At 54.5% G+C, this 24,468-nt stretch overlaps 1 protein-coding gene across 5 annotated transcripts in view; it reads right to left on the reverse strand.

The window, feature by feature from the left end:
• EPN2 (epsin 2) overlaps positions 1–24,468 on the reverse strand; it is an 87,730-nt gene that overhangs the window by 26,750 nt on the left and 36,512 nt on the right. For 3 of the 5 annotated variants that reach the window (XM_058705084.1, XM_058705082.1, XM_058705081.1), the window contains exons 2-3: positions 18,846–19,610; positions 16,905–17,075 (exon numbers count right to left, since the gene is read on the reverse strand). In XM_058705084.1, the coding sequence (XP_058561067.1) occupies positions 16,905–17,075; positions 18,846–19,440 (766 nt within the window). In that variant the 5' untranslated portion in view covers positions 19,441–19,610. Of the gene's footprint in view, positions 1–1,401; positions 1,941–16,904; positions 17,076–18,845; positions 19,611–24,468 lie in introns of those variants that run through there. The other 2 variants (XM_058705085.1, XM_058705086.1) reach the window with 2 other exon arrangements.

A 24,468-nucleotide genomic window follows, 5' to 3' on the forward strand; every position in this document is an offset into this window, starting at 1 on the left:
AGCCTCTTTCCGGGAATCTCTGAAGCTTGCTTCACAGAACTCTGTTCATAACAAACACAGCACACTCGATGTCCTTCATTCACTACCAAATGGAAATGGGGAGTCGATACAGAAGACCTGTATCCCACCCCACACCCCAAAAAAGTGCTAAGCGCTCTGAAAAATGAGCCCCGTCCTGGCAGGGAATGCTGCTACTTGGCCGCACGGCCACAGCGCCTGAGTCAGCCAGGCCAGGGACGAATGGGACGGGGCCCTGAACAGGGACCTTCGAGAGAAATGAGGCCTCCCTTGTCCTCTGAGCCTTTCAGCACATCTGCAAGGCCAGACTGGCTTCCAATGCAAACGTACATGTGAGTGCCTACCATGACTGACTGTTAGAATAACACATAGCCGGCACGTAGGGAAATGGCTTACCACATCAATGTGGAAATTAAAGACAAAGGGTATTCCCCTAAACGCTGTGGTTTTTATGAACGGATGTACAGCTCTCAGTTCTGCAGATGGCAGAATTCACAGCCGCCAGCCCCAAGTATCAGCTGAGCTGCACACAGCGGCCTCCGCTGTGAGGGAGGATTCCAACGGAGACGTTCTGCCTTAGTGACAGCATCCCCGCCCCACAAAGGGCCTCTTGTACCCGCGCACGTGACCGTGAACACAGATGTGCTTGTGAGATGAGCCCGGACGGACCCTCCTGACCACCTGAGCCTGGCCCTGCTCGGCGGCTCTGGAGGTCCGCGGTTCCCAGAGACCCCTGGAAAACGCAAGTGCCCGAGAGACGCTTTCTCAGCCCGCCACCTTCTGGAGGGACGAACAGGGGCCGTTAGTGGAGGCTGACCACTGATGGAGCATCAAGGGCGCAGCATCATGGCCCTGCTCCCGGGTCCCACCTGGAAGAGTTCAAAGTCCTCGCTCGCTGGGGCCAAGAATTATAAACAGAGCTAGGCCTCGACTTGATCCTCTCGGGCCTATTATGCCGGCTGAGAAAGCCAAGGGGAAAGGCTGAAGAGGAAGCCTATAAAGCCAACTTTTCCTTCAAGATACAGGCTAAGAGGAAGACCAAGAAACACCTCCCACTGCAGGCGGACGAGAGTCTCTGGCAGTCACTCCCCACCCCCCACGGCTCCGGGGGGCACCAGGCCCAGTGTGGGTGCCCACGCCCTGGGCTTCAGGAAGGATCTGGGTTCCCAAATGTGCTCCTAAAGCAAAGGCTGGCAGAGTTTCTAACACAGAGGCTTCGGCTGGCTGGCCTTGGACCATTTTGAAAGCAGAAACCGAAGCAGTCCAGGTAATAGGAAAACAGGAAATCACTTCTCAGGCCGTGTCATGATTTTCCTAGAAAGTACTTGAGCACGCCTGCAATCGCATCGATGAAAGGGAAGCCACTGTGGGACACGACCTTACCAGGAAAACAGCTCTGCGTGCCGACCAGCGTGACTTCTGGTAAAACTCTCTGGTACGTGAGCCTCACGCAAGGTGACGGCCTGTCTCCACGTGTCTCCCATTGATGCTGGGCAACACAAGGCACATCGGACAACCGGGAAGAATGGAAGGGCACCAGGCCTCAGGGGCCCGAGAAGACCCCATCTGGGTCTGAGCACCGCCCCCACCGTTATAATCCCGTGCCTGTTAGCTGGCAGGGAAACCAGGGTTCAAAATCCTGTCCCCACCACCAACTGGCAGTGAGACCACGTGCCAACGGCCTGACCTCTCTGGGCTTCTGTATCCACATCTGTGAGATGGAGGCCAGCGGGGCTGGTGGGAAGGGTCAGGAGCGCCCAACACACAGCTGGCTCTCCGGTGAGAATGCGCCCGGCCCCCAGGTCACTGCTCTCTGCTCCACCCCAAGGCCACCAGACTCCCTAGGGGCTGGAGCTGCCTGGCACTCACACGGAAGCCGTAAGTGGGTATCCCGTTGGACCCTGGTCCCTCCCAGGCTTCCAGGGGAGCAGGACTGGGGCCATGGTCCTTTGAGGGAGGAGCTAGGGAACAGCCTTCCAGCTTCCGCCCTCCAGTGACCGGTGCCCCAGGCCAGTGAAGTTCCTCCCTCATCACTGAACTGCAGGCAAGTGCTTACTGGATCTTTCTCAATGTGGTGACATCTTCCTGTGGTTCCACGGGCCACTTCCTGAATCAGCAATGAAACCGAGGCCACCCCCACTCAGTAGCCTGGCCTGAGCTGAGGCTTCTAAACCTGTTCCCCACAGAAGACCCCCCCCCCTCCCCCAGGGTCTTCCTCTCATCTCCTCACAGGGAGGAGCAAGAAACATTACTTTAGGTCAAATGAGATGAATTATGAGAAAATAAGTTCAGATTACCCCAGGCAACATTAAAACAGAAAAAATATAGATACATGGTTAGAAAAGCCAAAAAAAAGGAAAAAAGGGGTGGGGGGGACACCTGGGTGGCTCAGTCAGTAGTTAATCATCCGACTTCGGCTCAGGCCATGATCTCACGGCTCATGAGTTCAAGCCCCTCGCCGGGCTCCGTGCTGACAGCTCAGAGCCCGGAACCTGCTTCAGATTCTGTGTCTCCCTCTCTCTCTGCCCCTCCCCCACTCTCTCTCTGTCAAAAGTAAATAAGACATTAAAAAAAAATTTTTTTTTTTTTTTTTTTTTAAAGTACAAGATGAGAAGGGCACCAAGTATGACAGTCAGGTCACTCTCAGGGCAAAGCGGGGGGCGGGGGGGGAGGCTGTGACTTCGTGACAGAGGGATAAGCCATAGCGCCCCCCACACACACCCGCCATGCTGTGGGCACCCTCTGCCTGTCACATGACATCACCCACCTCCCATGAAAGTTCGGGCAAAATCTTGGATTTGATTCCAATCTAGACTTGAAATTGATTCCCAGTTCACAGAACGACAGGGCGAGGACTGAGCCAAACACCGCCTAATGCAGTGCAGGGACAGACCCAGACCTAAGGAGTGCTCTAGGGGACAAGTGGCCCAGGCGCTTGGTGTACTCAGGTTAGGGAAAAAAGGGAAATCTGCTGCGATCAGACAGACAGAAGGGACAGGACAATCAGATGCAACATACGGTCCTGGGATGGTCTCAGTTTAGACACATCAGCTGCAAGACACTCTGGGCGCAAGTGACAAAAGCTGAGTGTGGGTGGTACGGGTGCTGCTGTTTTCGGGAGGTGCGGCCAGGGCGCCGTGGCTCACTCTTCAGGAACAGACGCATACAGAATATTTACGGGTGGAATGTGATGATGCCTGTGACTATTTTTAAACAGTTCATCAAAAAAGGAAGTGGGAGCCACGCCTCTCATCCTGCCCCCATTCCGCTCCTCGGAGGAAACAGCTGTTGACATTTTCCTGTGATTCTACCCAGAAAAACGTTTCATGCCTACTCCGCGTGGATGTGCGTGGGTGTGCTTTTCTGGCATTTACGCGCAGGGAAGCACATCCATTCCTGAGGTGTGCGCCTCACCTGGGCCGAGTGTTTTCCACATGAGACGCAGCCCGGCGTGGAGGGCGGGGCTCTGATCTGGGCTCTGCCTGCCACTTCTCAGCAGGTGACCTTGGCCTAGGTCGCTAACCCTCTGGGCCCCCGTTTCTCATCTGCAAAATGGAGACAGAGTCCCTGCTTCCTAGAGTAGTTGTGAGAATTCAGTGAGCTCATCTGTGAAAAGCACTGAGACGCTGAGACCAGGCCCTGGCGTGCGGTGCTCGTGTGACTCTAACTAGTATCTCAGCAAAGCCTCAGTCCAACTCGCAGACCCGGGCGGAGGCTGAGAGGTCACCCAGCCAGTGAGAGAGACAAAGTGTGGTCCTTAAGGCCTTGTTCTTGGTTATCACTGTTTCCACAGAGGAGGTAGCTGGGGCCCAGAGAGGCTAAATGGCTTGTTCACGGACACCAGAACTCAAAGCCACACCGCAGGGCCGAATGCCATGCGCGCGCCAACACCCTGAAGGGGCTCCGGGACTCTGTCTTTACACTCAACGTCTACCACGCCCCGCACCCCTCCAGGTAGGAGCAAAGTCCCCGATCTCCCGGAGCTTGTGTGCCAGGTGGGGCGCCATCGGTTAAGCGTCCCACTCTTGATCTTAGCTCAGGTCTTGATCTCAGGGTTGTGAGTTCAAGCCCAGCATTGGGCTCCCATGGCTCTGCAACAGGCAGGAAGCTTATTTTTGAAAGGAAGGAAGGAAGGGAGGGAGCAGGGGGCGGGGGAATCCCAGGCAGAGGAGAGCTTGCTCTGTGTGTTCAGAGGTCAGGGAAGGCCTTTCCGAGATGCTGGAGCAGAGGCCTGCGTGGTGGAAAGAGGTCAGACAGAGGGTAAGTGGGAGCTTCACTCACTGGGTGGAGGGCACTGGCTGTGAGGCTGGTGAAGGCAGAGGGTGTCCAAAGGTCCACGATGGAAGAGCCAAGGTGGTTCTTGGGGTCCTTAGAGGGGCTTTGGCATCTAAGTGGAGCCATGATGCAGTGTGACTGGTCCCTGGGAGCAATAGTGGTAGCTTTGCCAGAGGTAAGACGTGACTGGATTCAGTATTCACTCAACTGAGATTCTATTATACTTGAAGAGGCTCCTGGACCATCCAGCCTGAGGCCACAGGAGAGAATCTGTGGCCCTGGCCAGCCTGGCTGACACCTTGCATCCGAAGCAGTGCTTGCGATCACTCAGAGTGCCTTCTTCTGCCAGGGTGCTGTGGGCAGAACTGGGTCCCTCGAGAAGACACGGGGACGTCCTGACCACCAGCCCCTCAGATCATGACCTGATTTGGAAACAGGGTCACCGCAGATGTAATTAAGGGAAGACGAGGTCATGCTGAAGCAGGGTGGGCACTAAATCCAACATGGCCGGTGTCCTGACAAGACCAAGGGGAAGAGCCCCAGGCACAGACACAGGAGGGGAGGCCACGTAGGACGAGGGGGGACAGGGACTGGAGCGCTTCAGCTGCTGGCCGCCACCAGAAGCTAGGAAGAAGCAAGGAAGGACTCTCCCCTACAGGTTTCAGACGGAGTGTGGGCCTGGCGATGCCTTGATTTTGGACCTGGGGCCTCCTGAAGGACAGACGACCCCTTTCCGTTGTTCTAAGCTGTCTGGGTTGGGGCGCTTGCTTGCAGCAGCTGTGGGAAGCCACTGGGTCAAAGCTTTACCCATGCACAGCTTCAGCGTCTTCCCACCGCCTCCCTGCACACAGCGACATGGGCATCCTCGTCCCAGCTCCAGGACGGACTCTTCACTCCCCGGGGCTGCTCACGAGCCCATCTCCTCCCAGGCACCCCAGCTTGCCAGCCTCCACTCAGTTCCTAGAATCCTTCAGCTCCTCCCTGTTTTTGTGCCCATCCCGCTGTTCCACAAGGGGGAAAGAGAGACCCCCCTCGGCCAAAGTGTCAGCGCCAGCGGCACCTTCTCAAGCACGTCTTCTTCGATCAGGCCAGTAGGATGCTCCTCGGGGCAGGCGTCCTTGCTGGCCTGATTCCCGCCACCCCTGGCGCCTAGAGCAGGGCACCTCGTGGCTTTCGTCTGCCCCTTTGTAATCAGTGCTTATGCACGCGGCACCGCTGACCTGCGTGCAGTCAGGCCACATCCTCGAACTGATGTGGCCGAAGACTCCACGGCGGCAGGGGCCACGTCGGCTTCCTGACAGGCACAGAGCAGGAGTTCAAACACCTGTTGGCTCATTTTCAAGTTCAGTTCCCATGTCATTCGCTCCTTACCACCAGCCTCAGCCACTGGTGCTGCCCGCCTCAGTTTGGGACAGGGATAGGGAAGCCGAAGCCCAGGGAGGAAGGGGGCAGAGCCCGAACGGTGGTCCCGGTCCTCCCCCGAAGGGCTGGAGAGGGGCGGGGGGAGGGGGGAGCAGAGACAAAAGGCAGTCCTTTTGTTTGCACGATTCAGAGCCCATGCTCTGCGTGGACTAAGAGAGCAAGTCTGTGCTGTTCTCTTTGGGCCACAGGTGAAACCTTCTCCATTTCAAGATCACCAGCTTGTGAGGTGTGGTAGGGAGGGCTCATCCACAGCATTAAGCAACGTTTTCTCATTACTGTTTTCCCAGGGGCCCCCATCGTTCCTGCCTCGGCATCCCCGGCTTTGTCCCCGGTGAAAGTCGCTCTCTGGGTGGGGCACGGGAGGTGCCCACAGCTCTCCAGGCAGGACCTCGGGAGGGAGGGACTGGGGCTCGGCAGCCCATCTGGCCCCGTGGAGATGAGTGAACGCTGGCACCCAAACTTGCGAGCAGGCCCAGGATGAGGCATGAACTTCAGCGGAGATGGAATGTCGTTTAAAATCCAATCATAAGTTTGAATTCAAATAAAGAAGTTAAATGCCTATAGCAGTTTCTTAGAGTAATACTTAGAAACTGGAAACTCACTTCTAAAATGAGTATTCTGGGGGCGCGTGGGTGGCTCAGTCGGTTGAGCATCCAACCCGTGATTTCAGCTCAGGTCGTGACAGCATGGTTCGTGAGTTCGAGCCCCGCTTCAGGCCCTGTGCTGACAGTGTGGAGCCTGCCTGGGATTCTCTTCCTCTCTCTCTGCCCCTCCCCCACTTGCACACACTCGTCCCCAAAATAAACAGACGTTAAAAATAAATAAATAAATGTTTAGAACAAACACATAAAATGAGTATTCTGATAGTAACTTCCATCTGTTAGTAACAATCTTTACAAAAAAATTATAGTACCCCCTTTGGTCTCCGTGGCTATCGACCGAGCACTGTCTCCACAGCTGGGGGCCCGGCAAGGGGACACAACCTGTTTGGAAAGCATCTGCCACGTTTCCGGAGACAGAATGATGTTCACACGCTTCTCCATTAATGCCACTTCTGGGAACTCCACACCGAAGGCCACACTGAACCTAAGGAATCCTTTGAAAAGCAAGTCTTCTGCACAAAGAAGTTTACCACAGCATTATTTACACTGGTGAGAAGCTGAAAACAACTCTGATCATAACAATCCACTTATGGCACGCCTCGTTTGTGTAAGGCCGTATGTGCACAGCATATATTAGCACACGTAATTTACGCCATAATCCAGGAGAGACTACCCTTATCCCTAGTTTACCAATTAAAAGACTTAGGTTGCCCAGAGTGAAGAAGCCTGCCCAAGGCTTTAAAACTAGCAGCAATCACAGGTCATGATCTCAAGGTTCAGGAGTTGGAGTCCCAAATCAGGCTCTGCCCTTGGGATTCACTCTCCCTCTCGCTCTCTCTGCCCCTCCTGCTTGCTCCCTCTTTCTCAAAATAAATAAAATAAAAAAAGACAGAAAGAAACTAAGAGTAACTTTGTGGCGACATGGAAAATGCACATAGAAAGTTAGGTGAAAAGATCAGACCGCTTAACTGTATTATTTCTCGTGGGAATGCAGCCTAAGGAGTCAGCTGAAGGGCAACCCTCTGTAGCCACTGCACAGGGATCCCCGAGGCCTGCGCTGACAGCCCCCCCCCCGCTAGCTCGTCCCATCACACCACACACAGCATTGGAACAGCGAGATGGCCACGAAGCTCTGAAACCGCCTGCCCAGGCCCCTTCCAGGCCCTATACTAGGTGCCCCATAGATGTGTCTGCCTCTCCTACACCGGAAGCCCATGAGGGACAAGGCTTCGGCTGCTATATGGGCCCCTCACCACTCAGCGCCGGCCCTGGCCCACGGGACTTACGAAATGAGCAAGCGAACAAACTTAATGCTTTGAAAACTGTGTTCTGCAAATGTCATGTGGTTATGAATGACGCTTGTATACCGGGCTATTATCTGCAGAACACAAAACGCTAGATTTGTCCTGTTTTCGCGGAGCGGTCTTCAGACCTGCGGTCCAGATATGTCAGCACAGCCGCCTTTGGGGGATGTGGGTCTTGATCTGGCCTGCAATTCCTTTCCCGATTAGGAACCTGTTTGCTTTGCCCACAGGAAGATGGTCATAACAAAACCGCACAACGGGGGGGCTCGAAGCCTCCGTGCTCACGGTCCAGGGAGTGGGACCCTGGCACTGAAAATGGCCGGGCTGTCTGGCGTTAGCCAGAAGAGTTAACGCAGGTCCAGCATCGGGCGGGATGAGCGAGGAAGCTCCACCCAGTGGAATGTTGAGTGCAGCTGGTAGAATGTTCACAGGGTGGGAGGAAGGGAGACAGCGCTTCTGTTACAATGTTATGAGACAAAACCCAGAGACACAAACTTGCATTTACCATGTATGCACTCGTGGAACAAAAAATGTTTAGAAAAAAGTCCGAAAGGAAATGTACCAACGTGTAAAGGAAGGCTGTGTCTTTCTGTAATAAGATTAGGGGATATTTGTCTTCTTCGTGTTGCACTTTCTACACGAACACGAATGGACACATGTTACTTTTATAACGAAATGGCCGCAGGTCCTCAGCTCAGGTCCACCCTGCGCTTACCAGTTCGTACTGGAGAAGTGGGCCACCAGGGAGCTGGTCTGAAGGGTGCAGGTTATTCCCCACAGCTGGACTAAGCTGTCGGCAGGAGGAGACTAACTCAATCGGCACCATCAATTTCCAGCTGCTGAAAGTTCTGCCTGCCGACTGTAACTTTCTGAAAGGGCACCGCTACTGGGCATCGGCTGGAGAGAGGGGAGAACAGAAGGCTTCTGCTGAACAAAAGCTGACCCGGAATGGACCACTGGAGGCGCAGTGCCCGGCCCCAGGCGCACGCTGTGAAGCCTGGGCCCAGCCCAGAGGTTCTGACTTCACTGGTCAGACGTGCAGCCCAGGCTTTGGGATGTTTTGAAACATTTAAAAGTTTCTCGGCAGCCGGCCTGAGGGCAAGTGGCTTAGAGGGGAAAAAAAAAAAAGGCAGCCAGCAAGACGAGGAACAGCTTTTTATTAATAGACAAAACCCAGCATCTATGAATTACACTGTTGCTAACTAAACTCAACCTTAAAGCACCAAGAAACTGCACAGATATGTAAAGTGTCTCTTTATTTCTGGAAAAGCCTATAAAATATATTTCCAAGAGACTAATGCTTATGCCTAGGGCAGAACACCAAGAGAGATGAGCATAACACAGAAATACCAAGAAAAGATGGATGGACGGGTGGATGGATGGATGGATGGATGGATGGACGGAAGGATGGATAGGAGGAAGGTAGGAAGGAAGGAACAAACGATGGAAGGAAAAGAAAAGAAAAGAAAAGAAAAGAAAAGAAAAGAAAAGAGAAAGAAGAGAGGAAGGGAGGAAAGGAAAGAGAGAGAAAGGAAGGGAGGGAGGGAGGGAGGGAGGGAGGAAGACAGATTAAGGTTTATTTAGCATCTGTTCATTCAGTAAGTGTTTACTGAACACCTTCCCCCGGGTCAGGCACTGTGCACTGAGCACAGACCAGGCTTCTGCTCTCGGAGTGTGTTTTAGTGCAGGGAGACAGAAAGAAAATGAAATAAATGATAACTCAAATAGTAAAAAGTACTGTGAACACAATAAAAGAGAGGAACATGATATACAGGGGTTATAAGTAAATCATACAGTCTCTTTCGCCATACCAAAAAAAAAAAAAAATCTATCTTTAGACCTTCCTTCTTATTTTTACTTAAGTTTTAAATGCCCTCTTGAAGTGGACTATTTGAAGCCAGCCACTATGGAACTGGGCAGCCATGACCCAGGCACTGTCACAGCTGTGTAACTGTTGTCGACCTTGACTTAAAGCTCCTTTTCCCTGTTTCATACTCCCCTTACTATGAGCTTATAAACAACACTGTTTACCTATACTACAAAGTCTGCTTTAAAGACAAACAGAGGGGTGCCTGGATGGCCCAGTCGGGTAAGCACCTGACTCTTGGTTTTGGCTCAGGTCATGATCTCACAGTTTTGTGGATTTAAGCCCTGCGTCGGGATCTGTGCTGACAGCGGGGAGCCAGCCTGCAATTCTCTCTTCCTCTCTCTCTGTCCCTCTCCTGCTCCTGCTGTCTGTCTCTCTCTCTCTCCAAATAAATTTAAAAAAAAAACATTTTTTAAAAAGACAAACGGACAGATACAAATTTTGTATTCATAATTCAACTTTCTATGGCACAAGACAACACTGATCCTTAGCTGATAATCCCCAATCAGCAATTCGGATGGCTGTGTTTCAATGTTACACTCTCTGACAATCACAGGAACTCCTTAAAATCTGGGTCCCTGTTATGTAACAGTTGAAATAGGTACCCCTGCTTGTAAAAGCCATAATAGAAGGGGGCACCTGGGTGGCTCGGTTGGTTGGGCGTCCAACTTCGGCTTGGGTCCTGATCTCACGGCTCGTGGGTTTGGGACCCGCATTGGGCTCTGTGCTGACAGCTCAGGGCCTGGAGCCTGCTTCAGATTCTGTGTCTCCCTCTCTCTCTGCCCGTCCCCTGCTCACGCTCTGTCTCTCTCTCAAAAATAAATAAACATGAAAAAAATTTTTTTAAAAACCATAAAAGAGGGACACCTGGGTGGTTCAGTAGGTTGAGCGTCTGACTTCGGCTCAGGTCATGATCTTGTGGTTCCTGGGTTTGAGCCCCGCGTCGGGCTCTGTGCTGACAGCTCAAAGCCTGGAGCCTGCTTCGGATTCTGTGTTTCCCTCTCTCTCTGCCCCTCCCCAGCTCACGCTGTGTCTCTCCCTGTCTCTCAAAAATAAATAAATGTTAAAAAAAAAAAAACCCACTTTTTTTTAAACCATAAAAGAAAAAAGCATTACATGGGATGAGCCATACGATCTTATGATTGAAACAAGTGCAGCTGTATGTTCGTTCGTCTACTCGGTGGAATCCCAGCTTTACCACTTATGACACAGTGGGCTCCGCTCAGGCCATCTCGGTGTCCTTACCGAGGAGCACCCGCCCACCTCCTCAGGCAGGTCGAAGCGGCAGATGGACGAGTCACGGGGAAAGCAGACGGGTGGGAAGTTCACCCTGCGGCTGTCTCTCGCAACGGCCCGCTCGGGGGACAGCCTCACCCGGCACATGCAGACCCACTTGGGATCCAGCCCCTGTGGCAAGAAGCAGCACCTCCGGGGTCGTGTGTCAGCAACACGGCCGCCCCCGTGGGTCTGCCGACGTTACTGACCAGCCTCCTCTGAGATTCTACTCCACCTGAAGGGATTAACTCCAGAGCACGCTAAGGCTGCCAGCCTGGCACCGGCCTCTGCCGTGGGGCTTCCTGCCTGCCTGCCTGCCTGCCTGCCTAAGATCAGGGGTCCCGTGACTTACAGGACATATTCGCCCCAGCAAAAGGGAAGTCCCGTGGATCCCATCTCCCACCAGATTCCTAGCCCATCCCTCTTGAAAAACACTCTGCCGCTGAGGGCTGGGACCCGAGGGCCGGGAACTTTCTTCACCGGGTGGCTGCCCCTGGCCTCCCCGACACTGGGGAATTACCTGGCTGGCAGCCAGCAAACGCCTCTCGGCCCTTGCACGTCCCCCCCCCACCCCGTGCCTGGGCAGCACCGCTCAGTCCTGCACCTCAGAGCTCCCCTCCCCCTCCCCCCCTCTCAGGGGGCCTGGGCTGACCCAGGCTCCTTCCGAGTCCACACCCCCCGACGGCTTCTGAGGGACATGCTGGCTGGGTTTGTAGCTTTTAAAAAACAATAACGAATTATGATTATATATTCGCACATCTTCAAGTTTTCAAAAGCAGACCTGTGTAGGACTCCTCCCTTCCTCAGATGCCTAACCCTTATTAAAATGTCCTCTTGTGTGCATGCACGTGTTTACCTGCTCCCGCTCGGCTCCCATAGTCTGGCTGGCAGGGCAGGGGCCGCAGGGGCTCTGGTTCACCCCTGAGGCTCCCTGCTGTGGAGAACCAGCTTCCCTGGAGAGTTCTGGGAAGGCCCGTGCCCCTGGACTCCTCCCAAACACGCATGCTTTCAGATTCTCCCTAATGGGCTTAAGAATGGCTGAGCACTGTGGAGGGAGATAACCGCACCGACCCTCCAGTCCCAGGGACACCTCAAGCTCCCCCAGATTCGCACCAGGCCAGCGGGGTAGGGCTCAGGACAGGCTCGGGTGGTCCGGCCGTGGGGATACAGTCAGGATCAAGTGCTCCCCGTGAAGGCCTATGCAGGCTGCTCTTAGGCCCCACTGCCCCAGCTGCACGGTGGGTACCTGGCCTCCCTGGACGTCATCCGGATCCTAGACTCTTGTCCAGAAACTAAAGGGAAATCGCTCTCTTTGGTGCTGGCGGCTGAGAAGTTCAAAGCCGATTTTGGATCCGTCTCCAGCACTTATGTGTGACTCTGGCCTTATTTTATTTTCCTTTTGCCCCTATTTAATCCTCTGGTATCGAATGTGTTTTGTAAGCCAACTCCAATCCTTTCTAGACCGAAGCAGAGCAAATAAATGGAATGCTCATAATCTCTGGTAATCACTTGGTGAGTCGCTGTCCACAGGGTCTGGGGGGGCGCAGCCCTGAGTGAGGAGCTCCCAGCCCAAAAGAAGGGCTGGCCTGAGGCAAGCCCCGAAGCTCTCCTGGGAGCAGAGCCCAGCCACATCGCAGGGGGGCTGCTCCACCAGATCCAAGCGTCCAAGGGGTCACCAAGACAGTGGACCCATCGGGTCAGCCCGAGACCCGGCCCCAGGTGGCGTGTGCGAACACAGAACTGCCCACTCTGGTTCTGATGCATCCGAGGGAATCAGAGGGCAACAAGCATTTCTACTCTGTCTTCCTTCCTTCTTCCTTCCTTTGTCTAAGGACCGGAACGCTGGATGGGCCTGGGTGGCTCCGCTGGTTAAGTGTCCCGACTGCTGATTTCAGCTCAGGTCATGATCTCACGGTTCGTGAGCCTGCTTGGGATTCTCTCCCTCTCTTTCTGCCCCTCCCTAGCTTGTGTGCATGCTCCCTCTTTCAAAATAGATTTACTTTAAAATTGAAAAGAAAGAAAAGAAAAGGAAAAGAAAAAGAAAAGAAACAAAAGAGAAAAGAAAAGAAAAGAAAAGAAAAGAAAAGAAAAGAAAAGAAAAGAAAAGAAAAGAAAAGAAAAATGGGAATGCTGATGGTTGGCCTCGCACCCGGAAATGCAAGGTACCAAACACAGGACGCCCTCATGCCGCAGCAAGGCAAGCGTGGCCCGGGCTCTGCGGGTGTACGGGCTGGGCGTTCCTTCCTTCCCTCACCAGCCTCCATCCACAGGACAGAAGAGGGAGGCGGCAGGTCCTGCCCTGAGTTTGGGTGTGCCTGCTGGAGGACAGTGGCAGTCTTACATTCAGGTCTCCACCCGGACTCACGGGACAATTCCCCCCGCACCCCCCCCCCCCGCCACGCCACCTTTCATGTGGTTTCCCACCACCCCAAGAACTTCTGCAGTTTCTCCCCTGCCTGCTGAAGGGTGGAGGGTGGACAGAGCGGGGGCGGGGGGGGGGGGGGTGAGGGAGGGTAACAACAGGCAGGTGGCTCACCCCTGCTCCGCCCAAGCCAGCTGCCCTGTCTGGGTGCTCTCTGGCAAACCCCAACCTCTCAGCCTGGAAAGGCTCCCCTGGGCCCCACAGCCTCCCCTGCACACGGCAGTCCTGAGCACCAGCTACGTGCCAAAATCACATACACGGCCAACGCGCGCCAGCCCAGGGCCCAGCCTTGGGCGGGGAGGGCAGCGGGGCACCAGGGATGACCACAATTGTGAAGGAAACATGAATGCCAGGCGAGGCCAAAGAGCTGAAGCCATTGGCAGCCCAGAATTCTCCCCCAAGCCCTTGGCTTCTCAGACCTTCCCCACACCTCCACCTGCGTGTCTAGTTGACATTTCGCCAAGGCCAGGGCATAACCCCACCTCCGCTAGCAGCCGCGCGGCTCACAGCCACCCTCACGGCGGCCGGATGATGGCAGCGGCATCCCCCCACCCCCCCTCCCCGCGCTGCTCAGCCGGCAGTCCTCAACTCCTCTCCCCATGCCCCCCCCCTCCCCCGCCACGTCCAGTCCTCCAGCAAGCCTGCTGGCTCTCCTGTAAGACATCCCCGGGCCTCCACAGCCTGTCACCCCCCACCTGGATAAGGACCGTGGTTTCCCGACAGAGCCAGAGGAGCAAGCGCGGTGAGAGAAAGCGGCTAGAAACCTTTAGGGCACTCTGAGATAGCTACAACATCCACATGCTGATACAAAAGTATGGGTCTGAGACTGATCCGGAATTGAAAGAACTGCTCCCTGCCAGAGGCAGTTTGAGAAGGGCCCTCCACCTTCGCCAGCCTCGGGGCGGGCCTCGCCCGCCACTCCACCACTCGGCCTCACTCAGCTCTAGCCCCAGCGGCCGGCCCTTCGGGTCTGCAAACAACCCCCTCCCCGCCCCCCAGCACACTCCACCTGGGGGCATTTGCACTGCCTCTTCTGAGCCTTCACGCGAGCACTCCTCATCCCCCTTTGACCCTGGCTCCAACATCACTTTCCCAATCAGGCGTACCCCGACACCCTCCTTAACACTTGCAGACCACCCTCCCCACTCCTCAGGCTCGGCTGGGCATGCTCATGCTTGTTTGGTTTTTCTCTGCCGTTCTCCAAAGCACTCACCACGTAATATCCTGTATGGTGTCTTATTGTCTCTCCTCCCCTGAGTAGGGGCGGAGGTCTCTGCTTTGCGCTTGGGCACATGACAGGAACTCGATACTTGCTGAGCGAAGGAGGGAATGTGGGAGCCAGAGGGCAGCTGGGGCAGGCTTCGCAGAGACAACCTGGAGTGCTGCCTCCAGGTGGACATCCGCACACCTAGGCTGACAGAGGGCAGCCAAGGACCCCCAGGGGAGTTGTCTGCCGTGTCAAAGGCTCTGGCCTGGACCCTGGAATCTAGAGGATCCCTCCCAAGACCCGGGGTCAGGGTATCATTTCTCAAGATGGAAGGTGGACAAGAGTGGGGGGGAGGGCGGCTAACCGCAAGGAAACCAGTGAGTGACAAAGCAGACACTGAATTGAGGTCATGGAACTAGAGAGGAAGGACAGAATTTGAGAGGTTTCCAAGGTCAGACCTGCCGACGTATGCGGGAGGCAAAAGGCAGGAAGGAGGCACCGAGAGGATCAGGCGGGTACGGCGCGTGGAAGGACGGTCTCCTCAAACACCGGCATGATGACTGTGGGTCAGAACAGCCACCCAGCAGTGAAAGCCTCCCCGCAGTGCGTGCTCTCCCACGAAGGGGCTTTCTCAGCCGTCTGCCTCCCCTGCCCCACACTGAGTCTGCACCCGTGCCCACAGGGCCTCCTCTGCGGGGTCTGGGGTCCTAAGTGTGCCCCGCCCACACGTCTCCTCCAGGATCACGGCCTGCGTTTCAGGAGACCACTTCCTGAACGGCCGGTGTCCGTCTGACTCCTCCACTGCCGGATTCCAAGCCGGCGTGTTCAAAGCAAACCCACCGACGTGCGTACGTGAAGCACTTACCTCGCACTGAACACCGTTAGGTGCTAAGAACGGACAGAAAGTCGTCGTGGGCGGGGGTCCTGCTCTCCAGCAGCCTGAAGATGGGCAGCGTGTGAGATACAGAGAGGGACGCACACACTAACCAGTTGAAGGACGGAACGTGGCACCGTGTGACACTTGTTTGCCCCAAACTCTTCTGGGACACGAGAAGCTGCCTACTCATTTTGACCCCCAATTTCTACCAGAGCTGCAGGAGAAGAGAAATCCACATGGACCAGGCACCTCGAGCAACCTGCCAGATGTGTGCGTGCAGGGGAGGCGCCCAGGCGGAAGGAACCAGAGGGGACAAGACTGGCCTGGTGGCGCAGGGTGTGGTCCGGACCACAGCGGGAGAGGTGGGCAGCAGGGCGGCCTAATTTTAATATGCACACGTCCCAGCAGAGCCAACCTGCCACCAGGAGAGCTGGTGCAAGACTCCAAACACACCTTCCCGGTTACTGAATGAAATCCGGGAAGAACAAAAGGGGACCCCGGAGTCCTGGGGGAACACTGGGAACCTGTAGGAACGGCCGCCAAAGATCTGCTGGAAGAAACGGTGTGTAACCCAAGGGCCTTTGGATGGTCCTTCAAAACACACTTCGACCTTTTCATCCTGCAGAGTGCAAAGCCGGTGCTCCTCACAAAATCCTGCACACGCTGTTAGGGGAAGACAGGAGCACAGAGGAAACTATCCCAGAGCTAAATCTAGTGACCACACAAATACCCGAGTCAAACGAGCTGTAATATTGATGAGGCATGAATGAACAGTAACTGTTTCCAGGGCTGAATAAAGGCTGGCCACCTTATCGGGGAGGTCACACAGGGGCTCTCCGTCGGTGCCCCTTCTAGTAAGGACGGGCGAGAATAGCTCTCTTCTCTGTGTGTGGGGGGCGGGCGGCGGGGGCGGGGCGCTGGGGCCGAAGGTTGATCAGACTGAGAACGTTTTCTTGGAGGCGACAGCAAAAATCTGCTTTCGGTTTAACCTGCAATAGTTGCAGCCTCTGACCGGGACACATTGTTAATTAGTCCAAAGAGAAGCCCCGCTTTTAGTTACCCATTGAATTAGGTGTCTTCAAACACTGTGACCTAGAATCGACAGTACAGCTAACTCTCTGTTTACCACGGTAATGGGGATTTCTGGAAGGGCAGCAGTTAATTGAGAAGCAGAAACAATCTCATTTTGTCCTCATCAAGGCACGTATCACTGCATCAAGGCTGATGGCTTCCAACGAGCGTCCACCGAGGCCCTCGGGTCTGCCCACCATTGTGAGATCTAAGCCGCACCCTTCTGGCTCAACAAGCCGAAGGGCGTCTGGCCCCCACCACACCTGGGTCTGGCAGACAGCGGGGCCCCATCCAAATTTTCGGGGCGTGGGGACAGCGGGAAAGCACGGACAGTCACCCCATGCCTCACCCAAATCGCAACAGGACTTCTGGCGAGTGACACGTGGTGGTGCGAGGGGGGCTCTCAGGGAGACAGGAAAAAGGGGGCCCTGGGTCCGCGGGAGGGTGGACCGAGAGGCCGGGGAGGAGACAGGGAGAGAGTTGGCTGTACTGACACACAACAAGCACACCCCCAGCAAGCCGCCCAGCGTTTCCAGGAAGGAGAAAAGCAAACCGCCGTCCCACCTCGGGCTGCGCGGTCACAAGTGAGGCAGGGCTGGGACCAGTCGCCATTTGGGCGGGAGGCCAGCCCCAGGTGCGGCAGGAAGGGGTGGCGCTGGCTCAGCGGCTGCAGCTCCTCGCTCTGACCCAGCGGGGCCCCTGCGCGGTGCTGGGGGCACAGCGAGGCCTCGGGCGCTGTCGGGCAGGGACACACACACACACACACAGAGAGAGACACGCCGTTAGAGGGAGTGGGAGGCGCGTCCACTTCCCAGGCAGGAAGCCGAGGCAGCCTGGGACCAGCTCAACCCACAGCGGGCACTTTTGGGGGGTGGGGCGGCTCCATGAGAGCAACAAACGAGCTCTCCCTTTACAGGGCAATCGTCACCACTTTGGTGGTGAACCTGGCCCAGACGGAGACTTCTGGGGACGCAGGTCGCTTTCCTTCTCGTGCGGTCTCACAAGGGTCACAACCTATGCTTCGGCAGAGCAGCTCAAACTGAGAGGGAAACAGCCACGACTAGAAACAGGGACAAGAAAAATGCTAACCTCTCCAAGCTCGGTCATAATTTGGAATTCCTAGGGAAGTCAGGAAGTCTGGCTTTGGTACACAAATCTCCCGTTTGACACATTTCTCAAAATGCTGCTGGTGGCAGGGCAACGTCAAACTGACACCTGCAGGGGGGTGCCGTTAGTAGGTGGTCGGCCAGCAGAACCAATGACCACACAAAGACCGACAGGCGTTCGTCAGGCTACAATTTCCTTTAAAAAAAAAAAAAAAAAAAAAATGGGGGCTGGGTGGCTCAGTCGGTTAAGTGTTCAACTTCGGCTCAGGTCATGATCTCACGGTTTGTGGGTTCGAGCCCCGCGTCGGGCTCTGTGCTGACGGCTCGGAGCCTGGAGCCTGCTTCGGATTCTGGGTCTGCCTCGCTCCCTGCCCCTCCCCCACTGGTGATCTGTCTCTGTCTCTGTCTCTCTCTCTGTCTCTCTTTCTCTCTCTCGTTGAAAAACAAACATTAAAAAAAATTTGTAAGAAAAAAAAGGCTGGTGTTATGCTGACACGGTGTTACCGACACCAAAACGAAAGGCTGTGTAGGGGCATGCACTTTTGTTTTTACAGCCATAAGACACAAGTTCTGCGTCCCCACAGGCCACCAGGGCCACCTGTCTTGACACAGCATCGGGGAAAGCAGCAGGGTGCCCGTTCCCGGGGCCACCGTTAGTGAATGCCCAGGACACCAACGTGGCTCACAGAGACCAGCTGCCGTCAGGCCCTGAACTCCACTTCTGTTCCCTGAAATCTCGTCCGAATGTTGGGCAAAGGCCCAGCAGCCCCACCCAGCACAGACCCAGCCATGCAAAAGCAAATCACCAAGAGCTCTCGCCCACATGTCCAAAGAGGGGCCTCGCTCACACTGGCACCTGCAGAGGCCTCTGCCTTCTCCCTCCCTCTTTGAGGGAGACAGAGACATGCCATCTCTCTCCCCTGGGACGCTGAGGTAGAATAACACGCTGAGCCGGTCGGGAGACCCGCAGCCCAGTGGTTAGACAAACATTTAATGAGATTAAAGAAACGAGATGATCATCGAGAAAGAACGTTCGTTTCCTCCTACCTACCAAACACAGTCAACTTCCCACCGTCTGTGGGGCAGGCCAGTCGCTTCACTCCGGCCCTTCCCTGTGGGGGAAAGGGGCAGACCGTCTCCCCGAGGGCCGGCCGGCCCTGCCCAGATGTACCGAATCACACCATGGAGCAGCAGAGGGTCTCGAGACCCTGGAGGCAGAGCAGCCAAGGGACCAAGCCCCCGTGTCGCCGTGGCCCGGTGCAGACCACCGGCGGTGCTGCGCAGGCTGCAGGGAGCTGAGAACGAAGGACAGATACAAGCTCTCGCTCAGCCCCAGGGCGCCCACCCCACCTGAGGCCCAGCGCGCTGGCAAGGGGTGGGGGGCGCTTCCACTACTCACAGCCATGGTAGGAGGCGGGCGAGCCCCCGGCCTTGCCGTACTCCTGCTCCGAGTAGCTGGTGGAGAGGTTGGGCTGGCTGGAGCCGCGGCCGAAGGTGATCTGGTTGCTCCCCATGCCGGTGGCGACCTGGGCCATGCGCTCTTTGGTTTTGAGAGCCTGGGCCCTCTCGGCCTTCAGCCGCTCCTCGTCCTTGAGCAGGGCCACCAGCTGCTTCGACTTCTCGCGCACGTTGATGCCCTGGTCCTTGCCATCGCGGTCCACGTACTGGAAGTCCTTCAGGGTCTGGATGGCGAAGATGTTCTCGCGGCACTGCTGGGCCACCCGCTCGGAGCCCGTCTTGATGAGGTAGTCCAGCAGCGTCAGCGCCTTGTACACGTGCCGCCAGTTCTTGCCGTGGTCGTTGAGCCGCTTCCACACCATGCTCATGATCTCAGAGAAGGCCACCACGTTGTAGGTCAGGTCCGCGATCTCTGTCATCAGGGAGCTGGACGGGCCCCACGGGTCATTGGAGGTGGCTTCCCGGACCTTTATTTCCGCTTCCGAGTAATTGTTCACGATGTTTTTCATTTGCCGTCTGATAGACGAAGTCGCCATTGTTACTTTTCTTGGCGACAATCGTAGAGCCCTTCAGAGAGAGAGATTCTCCTGTCCTGGGCGAGTTCGTGCCCTGCGAAGGTTCAGTCTCCGCAACAGATCTGGAGTAGGATCCCTGAGAGTCATGTCCTCCGCTGGAGCCTCAGGTCCGAGAAGCCAGAAGCCATGACCTGGAGGAAGAAAGAAACACGCTCACTGTAGCACACACGCCTCGGAGAGACTAGGGGGCTCTGGTCTTTTCTGGAAAGGGCAGGTACTGAGGTCTGGGGGCGGGGGGGTGGGGTGGCGGTCAGGAGGGTTGGGGGAGGTGTGGACATACTCCAGCCTCCCTAGGAGGAGACAGAGCCACCTTTAAAAAAAAAATTGCGACAAGATCAATACTACAAGTTAATAATGAATACAATCTAAACTCAAGTTTAAGCCTTGGGAAGATAGGAAGTAAACACTGTAACAGTTGTTCTATTTTCAAAACATTTCCACTGGCATGGCTCTTCTGTGGGTTGTATTTTCACTGACTGGCGAAAGAAGAGAACAGTCATAACGCTGGGGGAAGTTGGTCCTGACAAATTTTAAATTACCTATGTATGGGAGCAAGAAAAGACTTATTTCAGGTATATGTTACCCCCCCCCCCCAAAATGTCTGTCTATGCCTTTTTTTTAAGTAATCTCTATACCCAATGTGAGGCTCAAACTCACAACCCTGAGATCAAGAGTCACACACTGTGCTGAGTCGGTCAGGTGCTGTCTATGCCTTTAAAAATCACTCAACATTTGGCTTTGGTCCAATGTGCTTCTAAATTCCGGGGAATTTTCTATGAGCACCGCTTTTCTCCTGATTTCTTATAAAGGTTTCCAACTACTCTTCTAAAGCACAGTCAGGACCCTCCAGTGGACTTTCAGAGTCTCCAGCATCTGGCCTGAGCTAATACAACCTGATTCTAGCCGAATCCCCTCATTTCACAGAGGACAGAACTGAGGCCCAAGGTTACACATTAATGGGTCCACCCAGCCCTGTGGCACGGACACACGTGTCCCCCCTCTCCAGAGAAGAAACATCTACTGGGCTAGAGTGAGGCCCACATCTCTGACAATGGGCTTTGGTCAGTGAGTGTGGTCTTTTCATCAACAACCACCCAGCTTCCCACACTGTGCCTGACGTGGATATAAATACTGTTGAATAAATCTACAGAACAGATTAAAAACAGTGTCCCTCTCCTCAGGAAGGCCAGTCTGGCAGGGGTTGGAGGTGAGCACAGAGAATCTGAGGACGCGAAGCCAGAACGACCAACTCAGCTGGCTGCTGGGGGCTGCAAAGGCAGGCAGGAGAAGGAATTTCCGCGAGAAAGAACTCCCAGTGTGTCTTCAAAGCTGAGGAGACCTGAGAGGGTGGGAGGAAGCGATAATGTAAATTACTCCTCCTCGGTAAAATGAGGAAACTGGGGTCCAGTAGACTCCAGGGACTGCCAAAGACAGAGCAGCACGGCTGGAGCCTGGACACGAACCAAGTGCCCTCCCTCTGCCCACCCCCCCCCCCCCATGACCACCTACGGGGCTCATTTCAGGCTCTTCCGGCTGTGAAGCAGCCCAGGCAGCCTTGGGCCAGGCTCTATCTCCCTGAATGCTCACGAAAAGCCTCCAGGTGAGGTAGGTGAGGAACCCGAGGACCTGAAGTCATGGGGTCAGCTAACCAAGGTCACCTCCACCAAAGCAGCCTGGTGCGGCCGGGACCTGCTCCCTACCCACCTCCTCCTGCCGTGGCCCGTCCTCCCCGTCCTCCCCACCATCCTCCCCACGAGCTGCTGCAGCTGTTGTGCTGCTTCTGCCAGAGAAACAACGGATGGCCCTCACCTTCCTCATCTAAAGCCTCACATGGGCAATGGGCACATCAAAAAAATAAAGAAACAAACAAGAGATGTGGTAGGGGCGAGGGGAAGGGAAGAACCACAGGAAACACAATGATCACTTATCACATGTAACCATACAAATAAGGGACAGCTCATAAAATTTTATCCTGGGGACAGCCGATATATCTTCCATGGCTAACAAGGCCTTCTCTCCAGCCTCAGATATGCCAAGAATTCTGTCCCCATCTGAAGCCACAGAACGGGGCTTCAGCAGACGGTAGGCATATTCTGCCTCTCCACTGATCTGGCCAGCTCTCATAAATCCTCTAAAGCCTGTCAAAGGACCAGGGATAAAAATTTTCACGGTGACCTGCACATTTGATTTAGTTAGGCTTTTTCATTCACAGCAACATTCACTGCTGCCAGGGATGGGGCAGGCGTCAAAAGCAAAAAGGAACACTTTGATTTTTAATGAGCATCCCTCAGCTTAAAGTACAAACACTCGTCAAAATCAGTAGTAACATTCAGCTGGACTTAATGCCCAGGGGCCCGGCGACGTGCCAGGGACCACCGGGCCCCTCCGTTTGTCACTCCATCTGGTGCGCGGCAGGTACGACCTTCCCACTGTCAGGGAGGCAGGAGGCGTGGGAATCCGCTGCTGAAGAGGTCCTCGGCCACCTTCCTCCAGGTCAGGAAGCAGCTCTGATTAAGCATGAGAGCAAATGGTCTTGGTAAGAAGGCCTCAAATGGTTGGAAACATAACGAGAAACAAAACAAAACAATTTCCTGAGGAAGAGATGACGCCCCGGCTCTGCTCCCTTCTTCTAGTCCAGCCACCTTGGACCCAGTGTCCTCCTAGGGAGAGGCCAAGGAGAGGCCAGAAGGCCTGGCCAGGGCACCCACCAAGCCTCCTAGGCCTTTGGTGGCAAAGAAAAGGCTGCACTTCCTCCGATCAAGGGCGGGGAGTGTTCCTGCCCTGCCAGACAGAGGCTGGCAAAGGAGCTGAGAAACCGGGGCTGCAGACCAAGGCAGGGGTTTTCTCTAATAGGCTCAACTTGCAAAGACATCTGTTAGCAGTCTCTTTGAAATATTTAGGCTCTAAGAAGGGCAAAGCTAATAAAACATTTCTTACAGTCAGAGAAATATAGAAAGCCCATATAATTTGAATGGCTGCCTGCCTTTTTTGTCAAGCCGTAGATAAGAGGTGCTTTCAGGATGGGCACGCGGTGAGAATGAGGAGACCTGGGGATACAAAATTCCTGATAGGAGAAAGGACACCAGAGGCGCCTCCGAGAAACCATCTTCAAGGCCAGCTGGGTGGCACGCCTCACCAGAGACTCTGTAGACCGACCCTTCCAATTCCTGCCCTGAGAGAAGCCAGCGACACTCGAGTGGGCTGCAGGACCACAGCCCTGGATGTCCCAGGAGGCCCCAACTGGGGACGGGGACCTGGGGGGCCCTATCGCACTTGTCCATGTGGACCTCAGACCTCACTCTCCCCATTCCAAAACTTCTCCCCCTCAACCTCAGGACTGGACAGTCAACACCTAAACATCTCCTCTCCAGGCAAACATCTGCCAGGCACTCCCTCCCCAAAACCGGCCCCGAACACAGTGCATCTTCAAATATATACCCTGCAGTGTTTCCAGAACCTAAGTTTTGTTTTGTTCTTGCTTTTTTGAACAGTACGCATGATCTAGTTTTCTTCCGTTTCCAGCTTGCTGAGCCCGAACTAACTAGTACAGGATAATCTGTGACCTCGTGGGACTCTTCAATCAAGCCTAGGAAGCCGTGGTCAGTTCATATACCCCCATTTATTAAGGAGCTTGAGCTCAGATATGGGGAAGGCAGGAGGTAGGAGGCGATGGGGATTGTCAAAACAAGAAGGAAAAATAAACTTTGTTAAAGGTTTAGACCAAGATGGCAAAAAGGGGGGAGGGCTTATTTCCATAAATTACATACCAACAACTCAAGGGACAAATGCCATCAGAATATCAGTAATTAGATGGGGCACCTGGGTGGCTCAGTCATGACATCATGGCTTAGGTTGAGCCCCGCCTCAGGCTCTGTGCTGACAGCTCAGAGCCTGGAGCCTGATTCGGATTCTGTATCCTTGTCTGTCTCTCCCCCACTTGTCCTCTCTCTGTCTCTCTGTCTTTCTCTCTCTCAAATGTAAATAAACATTTAAAAAAATCAGTAATCAGAAAGAGCTTCAGAAATTGAGTTCTGTTATCAGACACGACTTAAACTATTGCATTATAAATGGTAAAGTTTGGGGGCGCCTGGGTGGCGCAGTCGGTTAAGCGTCCGACTTCAGCCAGGTCACGATCTCGCGGTCCGTGAGTTCGAGCCCCGCGTCAGGCTCTGGGCTGATGGCTCGGAGCCTGGAGCCTGTTTCCGGTTCTGTGTCTCCCTCTCTCTCTGCCCCTCCCCCGTTCATGCTATGTCTCTCTCTGTCCCAAAAATAAATAAAAAACGTTGAAAAAAAAAATTAAAAAAAAAAAAAATAAATGGTAAAGTTTGTACAACTCTGTTAGGACTTTCAATATTTTCTGAATGGAGCCAAGTTGAGATTTCTATTCAAAGTAAACAAATTTTTAGGGTGCCTGGGTGTTTCAGTCGGTTGAGCGTCCAACTCTCGATTTGGGGTCAGATCCTGATCTCACGGTTTGTGGGATCGAGCCCCACATTGGGCTCTGTGCTGACAACAGGGAGCCTGCTTGGGATTCTCTCTCTCCCCTTCTCTCTCTGCCTCTCCCCTGCTCGTTCTCTCTATCAAAATAAATAAATAAACTTAAAAAAAAAAAAAAAAGCAAACAGATTTTTCTGCATCTACAGAACAGCTGACCAGGAGCCAAAAGATGTCCATTTGTTACCCTAGATGAGATCACACGGGGCTCCCACCACACCTCCCCACTCCGGCCCCAGCCCTGACTAGCCTATTTTGAAAATGTATTAATTTGTTTTATTAAGAATCAAGGCTTCTGGTGCACAAGAGGTAAACCTCACTGAGTTGATCAAATCCAACAAACGGCAAAGACACTGAACATTTCAGCTGCCCTGGGGCAGTCTCATCGTGGGCAATGCGCATTTCTGTCAGGCCTTCCAAAAGGCCTTTGAGAGTTCTGGAGAACCCCCCCCCATCAAAAGCCAACAGTCTATCCAGTATAGAAGGGGACACTCA

This window comes from Neofelis nebulosa, chromosome 16 (assembly GCF_028018385.1).
Source record: "Neofelis nebulosa isolate mNeoNeb1 chromosome 16, mNeoNeb1.pri, whole genome shotgun sequence".
Classification (NCBI taxonomy): domain Eukaryota; kingdom Metazoa; phylum Chordata; class Mammalia; order Carnivora; family Felidae; genus Neofelis; species Neofelis nebulosa.